Source organism: Mastigoproctus giganteus, chromosome 1, assembly GCF_048544385.1.
Source record: "Mastigoproctus giganteus isolate SK-2022 chromosome 1, ASM4854438v1, whole genome shotgun sequence".
NCBI lineage: Eukaryota > Metazoa > Arthropoda > Arachnida > Uropygi > Thelyphonidae > Mastigoproctus > Mastigoproctus giganteus.
This window is the reverse complement of record NC_143575.1, coordinates 21,712,777-21,724,966: the sequence shown is the minus strand read 5'-3', so window position 1 is coordinate 21,724,966 and position 12,190 is coordinate 21,712,777. Positions and strand designations below refer to the sequence as shown.

Sequence of the window (12,190 nt, the reverse complement as noted above, 5' to 3'; positions counted from 1 at the left end):
CTGAAAATGGGATGCAGAATGTCTGTTGAGCTCCATTACTTGCACTCTCGCCTGGATCTTTTCAGACCAAAATTATGTGATATTAGTTGTTATTGTTATTTTGGTTTTTAGGAGCATTAGCAACTAAGGCCATATTGCTCCGTGATATTAATGAAGAGAGCATAAGGAGGGATTCTGCCAGGACATACAGGCATTGATAAAGAGGTTCTGAGGAAGGTTTGACGAAACTGATGGGTGCCTTATCTGGTTTTTAGTTCATGATGATCACACTGACCACAGCAGGCAAAACATTCAAATGTAAACTTTTAAGGAAGTGTTTTTATTAATCCTATGGATGCTCTCCTTTTCAATTTGCATTTTTTTTTTTTTTTTAGCATTTTTACTCAAAAAAGATTAATACTCTTTTATACAGAATTTAAACATTGTTAATAAATCTAACATACAAGGGCTGTTCAATAAAGAATGATCATAATTTTTCATTAACTGTACTATTTGCTATTTCTAGCTGCACTGCAGAATTTAAGAACATAGAAAATGCAAACAGTTGACTTGTGCACTCAGTGTGACCTTGGAGTCAGTAAAGTTTATGCCTGTCAATTTTGCTTATGCAACAATGGACATGACATGCAAGGAACAGTATGTTGCTCTCAAATTTTGTTTCCATCTAAAAACAGCTGAAGCATGTGAAACGTTAAAAGAGGCTTATGGTGAATCCATGCTTTCATATAGGACAACTCACAGGTGGTTTAGAATGTGTAAAGATGGATGTGATTCAATTACAAAAATCAGTGGTCTTGGAATTCCAACCACTGCTGTCACCACAGAAACCATAAAACTGCTTCTGTAATCATGAGAAGATTGTTGTATAACAGAGATACTGAGAATATCAGTAGGAAGCACACGTGGTATTCTCCATGACCATTTGCATATGACGTGTTTGTGCACACCAGATCCCAAGATTACTCACAACAGCAAGTTCACACAAAGGTTTGTCAAGGGTTGCAACAGATGGCTACTGAAGATGGTGAGGTTCTTCACAAGGTGATAATGGTGGACAAGACATGGCTTCATTTTGACCCAGAGATTAAGTAACTAAACTCTGTTTGGAAGTCTGTCATTGCCAACACCAAAAAAAGCAAAAGTTGTGGCTTCTGTAGGAAACGTTATGGTCATCTTTTTTCGACATTCAAGGAATGGTTTACCAGAATGTTGTACCATATCATGACTGTTATGGGACTTTACTACAGAACTGTACTGCACACTTTGTGGTATCATGTTCATCACAACTGTATGCAGATGGGTGGACGCTGCATCACAACAATGAGACAACATTGCTCATACTGTCAAGTACTTAGCCAGCATTAATGTCTAATGTGTTCCTCATCTGCCCTATAGCTTTGACCTTGTCCCTGCATTTCTCCCCCCCCAAGTTAGAGCTGCAAGGAAAAACACTTCTAGTCATCAGAAGTTGCAAAGACATCAGAGGCAATCGTCAAACATGTCAAAAAATTGCTTCCACCACGTTTTTGAAGAATGGTTTTTTTTTTTTTTTTTTTAGATTTGGTAGTTTTTGGCACATCGGCTTCTGTGGCCATATTGCACCTCCCAAGGTTTTTACAGTACTTTGATCCAAGCCCGAGGCGGGAATCGAACCCGCGACCTTTGGGTTGCCGGGCAGGTACTTTACCCACTCGGCTAGCCCGGTCGGCCTTTGAAGAATGGCAGAAACATTGGAGTAAATGCATTTCATCAAATGGGGAATACTTTAAAAAGAACTAAAAATATTGATGATTAATAAAAGGCATGTTATGAAAAAAAAAATTATGATCATTCTTTATTGAGCAGCCCATTTAGTATTATTGCATATTTCTTTCATTTGGGAAAACCACTGATACTATGCAAAAGCCAAGATCTTATTTGGAATCTGTATACCCAAATTCATAAATAACAAATGCAAATAAAACTTGTTTTGGTAATTTATTACATAGCATAATGCAGGGGTGATCAACTGTGTCATACATGCCACAAGGGGCCTGCTGATCGATTTCAGAAAAAAAAAAAAAAAAAAAAACTGATTTTAAAAATCAGAAATGAAGATAAACATATAGTTTAAATTCCACTTTTATTGCCAGAAATTATGACCCCAGGTTTCAACATGACTGGAACATTTGGTTCATATTTACTGTGTGTTTAGGTAAGAAGGGGAGCTATGTGAGTCTTCATGTCATCAGTTTTCTGTATGAACAACCATTGAATTGATTTGTTCATCTGTATTAAATTCTGCAAGCTTAAAACTGTTTTTTTAACAAGGCTTAGAATAAAATTTCATGCCACTGTAGATCAGGAAAGAGTTGATTGTGTGTAGTAGCTTCTGGATTTGCCTTTGATGGCATGTGAGGTATTTTCAAAATAATATGTGGCATTCTGTAGGAAAATGTTTGCCACTACTGGCGTAATGTATTATATCTTTGAGCAGAGTGATATATCAGATGTGATATAAGTTCTTAATGATATCACATAAGAATTGATCAATAAACTTGAAATTAGTAATAGCGTCTTACATATTCCACTGCATTTCACACACAATGGGTGCTTTCTCCTTCAATTACTAAGGATGTCTGGGCAACTATGGTGAAATGCTGAGACATCTACATAACATTAAGGACAAATATGCAAGCCCACAAATGTAATGATCCTGCTTTGTGTCAGTGGTCATCTATATGCAGCAAAACTAACTCAAATCACAAGGTGTTGATGTATTTATCCCCCCATTACAGCCCGCTTTCTTCCCCCAACAGTTCCCATATTTTTGAGCCTCTAAAAATAGGCACTGAAGGGATGTCAATTCCAATTGAATGCAAAGTACAGTAGGTTCTCTGTAATTAGTTTCATCAATGGAAGTGGCACCTCTGTGGGCAGTGCGTAGCACATGCTTCTTGATTAGACCGGGGTTCGAGCCCGTGACCATCAAATACGGAGGATGCAGAAAGGTCAGGGAATGACAACCGCATATCCCCGGAGCAATATGGCCTTAGTTGCTAATGCTCCTAAAAAAAAAAAATAAATAACAAATCAATGGAGGTATCCTGTGCTAAGTGACATGTCTTCTGAGTCCGCTTTGATCACAGTCAAATAACCCTCCAATGTACAAATTTCTATGAACCATAGCCTCCTGCATAGCCCCAATAACTGAACCAGCAAGAAAAAAAAAAAAAAAAAAAAAAGACACTAACTTTATCACTGTGGATGTAAATTTATCCACTTGAATTCATATATTCCCTACCAATCAGTGAAAAAGTAGTATAATTGCAATAACCAATGAAATTATGCCCAATGGGAAACTAGAGTAAACATGAAACAAGCAAGACTATGTTAATTATCATTTTTAATAGTAAAAGTCAGTAAAAAAAAGGCTTTACCAGGAGTCAAAGAGATCTCACGAACTGGAATTGATTATATAAAATTTATAAATTTTTTTAATGCTTGTTTCTTATTTCTAAACTAGTGCAACGATCTATTGAAATCATACTGAAATATATGAATTCTCAGGTTTATTAGTGTTGATTTGATATTACACATCACAGACCAAGTCTCCAAAATTACGATCAAACAACCTTGTTTGAAAATTTTAATTAACATGGATGATATATATATATACATGTACAGAAAAAGTTAACAGATTCATCCAATTACCCATTCCAAGTTTAAAACTTCACAGAAACCAATTTCTTAGGCAACACAATTTTAAAACTACAAGATACATCATTGTGCCATTAGTATATACAGTAAGTACAACATTATCAAAGTTTTAATATATAAACAGGGTTTTGTGATCTACAGTTATTTTTTAAATATTTTTCAAAATGAAGTATAATCTAGCATTCAAGATGACATTCTTTTCACCAAAAACAAAAACCAATGCATCTTTTTATAATTACATTAAATAAAACCAGATAATATATGTACCTGATAATGACCTTAAACTGGTCCTGAACTAATGTTTATTACACAGATTGGATAATTACATGCAAAGCAAACAGAAGTACAAATAGGAAAGAAAGAAAAAAAAACAAGACAAAACTGCACATCCACCATGCATAAGAAATATCTTCAAAAATGATGCAAATTCTGTTAACATGAAGTGGGGATGGGAAGAAGAAAAAGGAATTATTGCACATTTTTTTAACCACTAGAATAGTGAAAATTTTAAATTATTGGATTATAACTGAAAGCTAAATTAAATAAATACTGTAATGTTAAAAAATATCTTTAGCAGTTAAGCCCTGCAATTTTTTGAGATACAGAAGGTATAAAATAAAATTCACCATTTCTGACTGAGGACTTAGTAGATGCTGTGTACAGTATATTCAATGTAAGGAAATTGCCTTTTTTTTCACCAGTACAAAATCTTCACTAAATCTAATATTTTGAAAAACTAAGGCCAAATATAAGTGTGAACTTGTTGTATAGGAACAATTCATTGATAATGTGATAAGCAATTTTAGAAAAATATCATTTTTTTTTTTCCAGACAGAATAGCTGCTGAAAATGCAAATATCACTAGATGACACACACACACCATTTACAAGTGGAGCCATTGTATAATATTCAGAATGTACGGCTAAATTAAAGATATTTACTGCTAAGTTTTGCTCTTGTATTTATTTTTCAAACCTGTTGTTATGTGACGATTTCTATTCATATGGAGAGAATTACAAATATCACAGTGTTATTATTTTAAGGCACAGGTACTACTTTGTAGGTATATTTTAACAGTAAAACTTGTAAACAACTAAAGAATGTATTTGGATTCAGTAGAAACTTCACATTAGGCATGATTTTATCTGCAAGTATTCAAAAATTGAATTTATATATATGTATAAAATAATGTCCTTAATAACATCCAAATCCTTTACAAAAATATCTTTTCACAAGGGCAACATTCATAAAAATACTTCAATTTATGTATTTTCAGAATAAGTTCTTGGAACATGAAATAGTTTTCTAAATGGAGTCTTAAACAGAACTTCATCCTAAACAAGACTGAAAGAACTTCAAAACTGCATCCCTGTAAATGAAAAACAAGGTGAAAGAAAACTCCAAGTTTTTGCATTAATGTTTTTATATTTACTCTATTTTTATCCATTATTCTTAATGCTTTAATTACTGTTACAAAATTACTATTTTTATGAAGTTGAATTAGGACAATTTACATATAAATTTGCATCTACATTTTTCAAGCACAGTTGGGATGATATTTAAAAAGACTGATAAAAATGTTCAATTTAATTAGCCTACAATCTGAGTTAAAGTGATGGTGCATTTACAAGCTAACTTTAGGAAGAATCTTAGCTGATTTTTAACCCTCCATCACTTATATCCTTTAATGCAACAAATACACTAGTGTAGCATCTGTCAGATATTGTTTTTTTATTATAAAAATCATTTTTTTATTTATTGTGATTTATAACACAATTAGAAAATATCAAACAAAACTAAATGAAAGAAACCAATAATAATGTTTAAATGTCCTTAGAATTTTAAAGGTTGCTCATCCTCCAAATTAATACAACACAGATGGCATAGCTGTTTGCATTTCATTTCTGCAAAACCAAAGCACCATGTAAAATTACCCATTTCAATGGCATCTCACAGATACCATGTGAGAAGTGGAATGGAGTTTTAGAACAGTTTGTTAGTGGAGTCCCACAGGGTTCGGTGTTGAATCCTCTGTTGTTTTGTATATTTATCAATGATATTGATGGAGGTATGATGGCTTAGTGTCAAAGTTTTCAGATGATACAAAGGTTGGCAGGGTTGTTAATGACAGTAATGGCAGTGTGCTACTGCAACAGATCTATGGGCTAAGAAGTGGCAACTGAAGTTTAACCTTGACAAATGCAAAGTACTGCATATGGGTAGAAGTAACCCCAGAGAAACGTACCAGCTGTGTGGTACTACACTTAAGGTGGTAGAAAATGAAAAAGACCTGGGAGTAATTGTGCAGTCAGATATGAAGTTTCTGAGCAATGCAGACAGGCTGCCAGGGCAGGTCATGGGGTTTTGTCAATGATATATAGGAATTTTGCTAGCAGGGAAAAGGTGATTGTCCCTCTGTATAAGGCAATGGTCAGGCTATGCCTTAAGTACTACGTACAGGTCTGGAGGCCTCATTTTAGGGAGGATGTAGATTTGCTTGAGCGTGTACAGAGAAGGGCAACAAGATTGGTGAGGGGAATGAAGGGATCCTCTTACCAAGAGAAGCTTAAGTTCTGCAAATTGCAGTGGCTAGGCACCTGCACGGTGATCTGATTGAGGTGTATAAGGCCTTGAATGGGTTGAGCACACTGAATTCTGATGGGATCCTTCCACTTGTTCAGATTACGAGCCTAAGGGGGCATAAATTCAAATTAAGAAAAGACAGATGTAGAATAGATGTGTGGAAATTTGCCTTTAGCCAGCTGGTGGTTAATTGCTGGAACAAACTTCCATCTGTCGTTGTGGAAGTTGATAGGGTAAATAAATTTAAGGATGAACTGGACAGGCATTTGGAGGGAATGGTGTGATTTTTTTTTTGGCTGATGCTGCATAAGCTCATACACTTGCTTTCTTGCATCACATACCACCACTACTACTATTAGGCACCAAACAAAAAATTTCCCACAGATTATAGTATACTGAAATGAAAAAAGAAAGTGTTATGTAACATTTAACTTAACACATCCAAAAACTCTGCTGGCAACTTGCAATCTATGAATTCTGTATGGATCCAGCAGGACTCTGAACTGTTGTCAGGAAACACACATTTGTCTTAGGAATTTGTGATAGAATTATTGGTGCTGCCAAACTGAGTTCACAGTTTATCAAATTTAATCAAAGTTACACAGCTTCTGATGAATGCATTAAATAAATGAAGTTGTAACAACTCATTGGATCATATCAGCACACAGATCACTTTAATGGCATGACATGATAGAACGACATTAACACCTTTTTTTATTTTACCATATTTGTAAAATAATAAGAGAAGTTTACCTCAATATAATACATAGAACACTTCCATATGATACTCTCCAGAAATTAAAATGAAAAATTTACAGTAGAGTAGCAAATAGTTTTAAAAAAATAATTAAAAATCAATTTAACACAATTAAAAATAAGAAAATTAATTGAAAGAATGAAAAAAAAATTGCAAAACGATTTTCCTTCCTGAAGCTGACAACGCTTTTCTACCGTATGTCGTGATCACAGGAATGAAAATTACCGAATAGGGGCGAATATGAAACTTAAACAGGGATTATTTGTCTTTGCACATGCACGTAAAAGCCCATTAATCGGAGATGAGATATGGCCGACGAACATTAACAGAATTTTCGTGTAAATTTAATTTCTATGGTTTCTGCAATTAATAGTCGCATATAATTACGTCGGACACTAAGTATTTTGGCCTCATTAATTAAAAAAGTATGTTTTTCGTTAACGCTGTGAAAGGCTAATTCTGATGCTGCTGAACGAGAAGCCCGACCTGGGGCTGCATGTTGATTAACACGAATATTCAAAGGAAAACACACCGAACCCTGATAAGACAAGTCGCAATCACCGCAAGAAATGTTGTATACCAGGTCATTAATTTGTGTTGCGAATGAGGAAAGGACTGAGCGATTGTTCAGTATAGTGTGTAATTTCCGTATTGGCCTGGCCACAATTTTAAATTCGGTATCTTAAAGAATCTGTTAAGCTGTTTGTGCCACTGTTCAACATATGGGACAGAAATAAGTATTTTTTGATATTACTATTGTTGGTTGGTGTAGTATTTTTTATCCTATCCTTAGCTTGTACCCTAATTCGGTTTATTGTAGCAAGGGGATAACCCCTGTTTAAGAATCTGCTGGTTAATATTTGTATTTCTGAGCCCAAAGTAGATTCAGTCATTGAATATTTGTAGGATAATCGATCTTTTGTAGGCGAACGGGTGATAGCTGTTATAATGTAGAAGCATACCGGTGTTTGTAGGTTTTCGAAAGATGTTAAATTGGATTTTATTAGAGTCCCGAGTAAGCGTGAAATTTAGAAAATTTAATGATTTTGTATCCGTATCCTGTACAACATACTGTTTCTGATCTCATTTCTCATTAGTCTTATAATTGTGATTGGCAAGGAAGGTGCCCTTTACTAATTTATTGACAGTGAGGATAGCTTTAGGCTCCTATTCCTGGACTCTACTGGCAAGTGAGTTAGGGAAGTTACTACTCAGTGCATTTATTTTCTTTGTAAATAAGTCTTTAATGATATTAGTTTTTATAAACTTTATTCTTTTATTAATATTTATTGCTTTTTAAATTGAGAGAAGGTTATGTTTATCACAGCCATATTTGTTAATGAAAATAAATTCACAGAAATTTTAAAAAATTATGATTTTAACATAGCTTTACTATTTTTCTGTGAAAAGAAAAAGACAGAGTAAAACTATTATTGCAAAAATACAGAGAAACTATGTTACACTGATGAGACAGTCAAATTGAGTCAAAATAGCCAATTCTCTGACATAAACCCACAGTTGGCAATTGTGTACTTGTGATTGTATATTTTTAGAAATGCTCAGTTTGTAAAACTCCTCAAATATTGCAGTTATGATAGTCATTTTATTAAGTGACTATTGGTGAGATTTATCATAGTTTAAAGTAACTTCATATTGTGAAAAGGTCTCATCAAGGCACACAGAATGCCTTAAATTTTAAAAAACATTTGCATAACAATAAATATTTTGAAACCTTCACGCTAATTTCCAATTCCACTGTAATGTCACTTTTACTTTGCACACTTGTTTGTTTGTTTGTTTTTGTTATTTAGGAGCATTAGCAACCAAGGCCATATTGCTCCGGGATATGCGGTGGTCATTCCCTGACCTTTCCACATCCTCCGTATTTGGTGGTGACAGGTTCGAACCCCGGTTTAATCAAGAAGCGTGTGCTATGCACTGCTGCTCCTTCCCACCTGGCTACGGAGGCGCCTCGCACACTTGTTCATTATGGTGAATACATAGTAGTGGCAACTTTCAATTTTTTCCAAAAATTGAAAACTCGCACCGGCCACACAACCTGGCTTTTGGTTCATCCCAGAGTGCCAGTTCTGCTTGCCAAAAGTGGCCCACTGGACACTCGCATCCTTTTGTCAAGGATTCAAGTCAAGCAAGCCGGACTTCTTACCCATTTAAAGTTTGAGAATAGGTTGAGGTTGTTTCAGTCCCAAAGCTTCAAGAATAATGTATTTGTCCTAGAAACAAGCTTGTTTTTTGTTAGACCAGAAGCTTACATCAACTTTATATTAATGTAATTCTTTATTTTATTTTCATCCCATCCTTTCTTCTTTCCCCAATAAATATATTTATCAGCTATATGTGTTACTGATATTTGAGCACTAAATTTACTTCAATCACAGTAAAAGAATTTCTCCCTTGAATTTGTATATCTATATTCAAAGAACAACTAACAGAATTATAAATATTGCTTACCTTGCATATGGAATGTAAGATAGCGAATACCAAGTCATTGCAATGAACTGAAGTATACAAAACAGGATAACCAAACCTTTGATTTTCCACTGTAATGAAAGAGTATTACTCTTTTTTAAAATGTAGTTTAAGAAATCTGAAACTAATATATAAACTGCAGATTCAGCATCACAAAAAAATTCAGTGATATATTCTAGGATCCAAAATATGGAAAAAAAAAAAAAAAAAAAATATATATATATATATAGACACACACACACACACACACACACTGGTGTTCAAAGAAAGTGCATCACCCCTTAAAATTGTAATTGCCGTCTGAATAACATAAGTATATGGCAATATTTCTTACAGATAAGACTGACACGCATAGATGATAATGTAATATTGCATCAGCTGTTACTTTCAGCTGTATAAGCACACTCTGCAAGGAGTTGCATCATTTCTTGCTTGTGTCAGGACGGCGAGTTACGTGCAGTTGACGCCAAGAAGAAAGAGTGCTATTGTTGCTTTACATGAGAAAGGATGTTCTTCCCAACATATTGCTTATAGTGTGTCTTGTATTCAGTGGACAGTGAGTAGATTTCGTTCCAAACTCAAGAAGAATACTGGTTCTGCTGATGGGAAAAAAGGAACCGGATGCAAATTAGTCTCTACGCCAAAACAGGACCACACTTTGAAGAGCTTAGGCTTATAAAGCTTCTTCGTCTGAGCTGAAAAGAGAATGGGAAGAACATATAGGAGTGGTAGCAAGTGTAGTAACAGTCAGAAGACGCCTCTTCAAAAATGGACTTGTAGCCCATCATCCTAAGAAGAAGCCCCTCCTCATACAAAAAATGAAAAAGGCCCGATTAATTTGGTGTAAGGCGCATGTCAAATGGACCTCCCGAGCAGTGGAAGTCAAGTTATTTTCTCAGATGAGAAGAAATTCAACCTGCATGGCTCTGATGGGAGACAAACGAGTCAGCGTAGACATGGAGAAGAATACCATCCAGACTGTATAGTGTCTACAGTGAAATTCCCTACCAGCCATATGATATAGGGGTGCATTTCGTATCGCGGAGTAGGTCACCTGCAGTTCATAAAATGTTCTGTAAATGCCAACGGATTACCTGGCTATATTGGAAGGCAAATTGCTGCCAACCATTAAGTAAGTGCATCTTTCAGGATGACTCTGCTCCTTGTCATCGGGTGAAAAGTGTAAGTAGGCACTTCTGTAGTTACTTTAGCTTCATTTCTGCATTAGAGGTCTGACAGTAATGTGTTTACATTTGTTACAGGTGAAAAAATGGTTGGAAGAATGGTCCATTACAACTCTTAGCTGGCCAGGAAACAGCCCGGACATGAATCCTATAGAGAACCGTTGGCATCGTGTGGAATCTAAAGTTGTGAGAAAGAAACCAAAGACCCTTCGTGAACTTTAGGAAACCATAATTCGTGTTTGGAACCATGAATTATCAATTGATTATCTTCAGAAATTGATCTTGTTGATGCCTTGACGGTGTGCTGCTGTCATCAGGGCCAGAGGCAATTCAACTAAATATTAGTCTGCACCTGGTGAACTTTGAATTTTGTTTTCCATTTAAAATGATAAACTGAAGCAAATTGAGGGCTTCTGATAACATTTCAGCCATAATTGTTGTGTTTACCAAAACTGTTGTATAAAGGTTGCAAATGCTCATTTTGGAATATTTTGAAAGCATCTGTCAAATATTACTTAGCTTTGCCTTAACTATTAATAAATATCTTTTGTTTATATTTCTATTTGTGATGCTAGTCATTAATGTAACATATCATTTCGAAAAAGGGTTAGAAATGTGAAATGCCTAGGTGATGCACTTTCTCTGAAAACCAGTGTGTGTGTGTGTATAAATATATATATATATATATATATAAACTTTTGTCCAATGAATGGTTACAGAACTATGGCTGCTTAAATTTAAAATAAAATGGCTATGGTGTTTGAATGGTAAAATATAATAAAATAATAAGAATAAGCAGATGTGTTAACTCATACTCGGTACATGTCTGCTTATTCTTATTTATGTTTTTATTAGTCTAATTATTTTTAACCATTCAAAACTCCTAGCCATTTTTAAAATTTAAGCAGCCATAGCACTGCAAACAATTAGAACTGGGCACATCTTTATATGACTTTTTTTTTCTCTCTCCTTATTTTGGACCTCAGAATATATCTTATAATATTTTGTACTTAGAAACATATTAATAAAATAATAATAAAATTATTAATAAATAATAAAATTATTCCTATCAGCATAATTCAGAGTATTTTTTATGTTTGAAATTTATATTACTGGGATGATAAAGCTAATTGGAAATACAAAGCAAATGTTGTTGTAGGATATTGGGTACATCACAGACTGAGACCACACTGTACCACTGTTATATGAACAAAACTGGAGAATTATTTCAATATATAAATAATTGAAATTAATATTTAATGTATTTTACATTTAAATGTGGCAGTATATCAATTAAGTAGAAATAGTAATTCTTAAAATTCCTCATTTTAAGATATACCACAAACATTTCTTATAATCTGATAAAAACCGAATAGCTACTATGAAATTCAAAAAAAGTCAACATGGGCTACAATATCTATTATGGTAATTCATGTGCAAGTAGGTCATTGTGAAACAGCAACTATTTTTTATATAA

General features: G+C 34.3%; 1 protein-coding gene across 1 annotated transcript in view; it reads right to left on the bottom strand.

Annotated features, from left to right (window-relative positions):
* Positions 1 to 4,947: 4,947 nt before the first annotated feature.
* LOC150090624 (vesicle transport protein SFT2A) overlaps positions 4,948 to 12,190 on the bottom strand; it is a 32,127-nt gene continuing 24,884 nt past the window's right edge. The window contains exons 6-7 of the mRNA XM_090379145.1: positions 9,512 to 9,600; positions 4,948 to 5,068 (exon numbers count right to left, since the gene is read on the bottom strand). Of these exons, the coding sequence (XP_090235271.1) occupies positions 5,029 to 5,068; positions 9,512 to 9,600 (129 nt within the window). The 3' untranslated portion in view covers positions 4,948 to 5,028. The remainder of the gene's footprint in view (positions 5,069 to 9,511; positions 9,601 to 12,190) is intronic.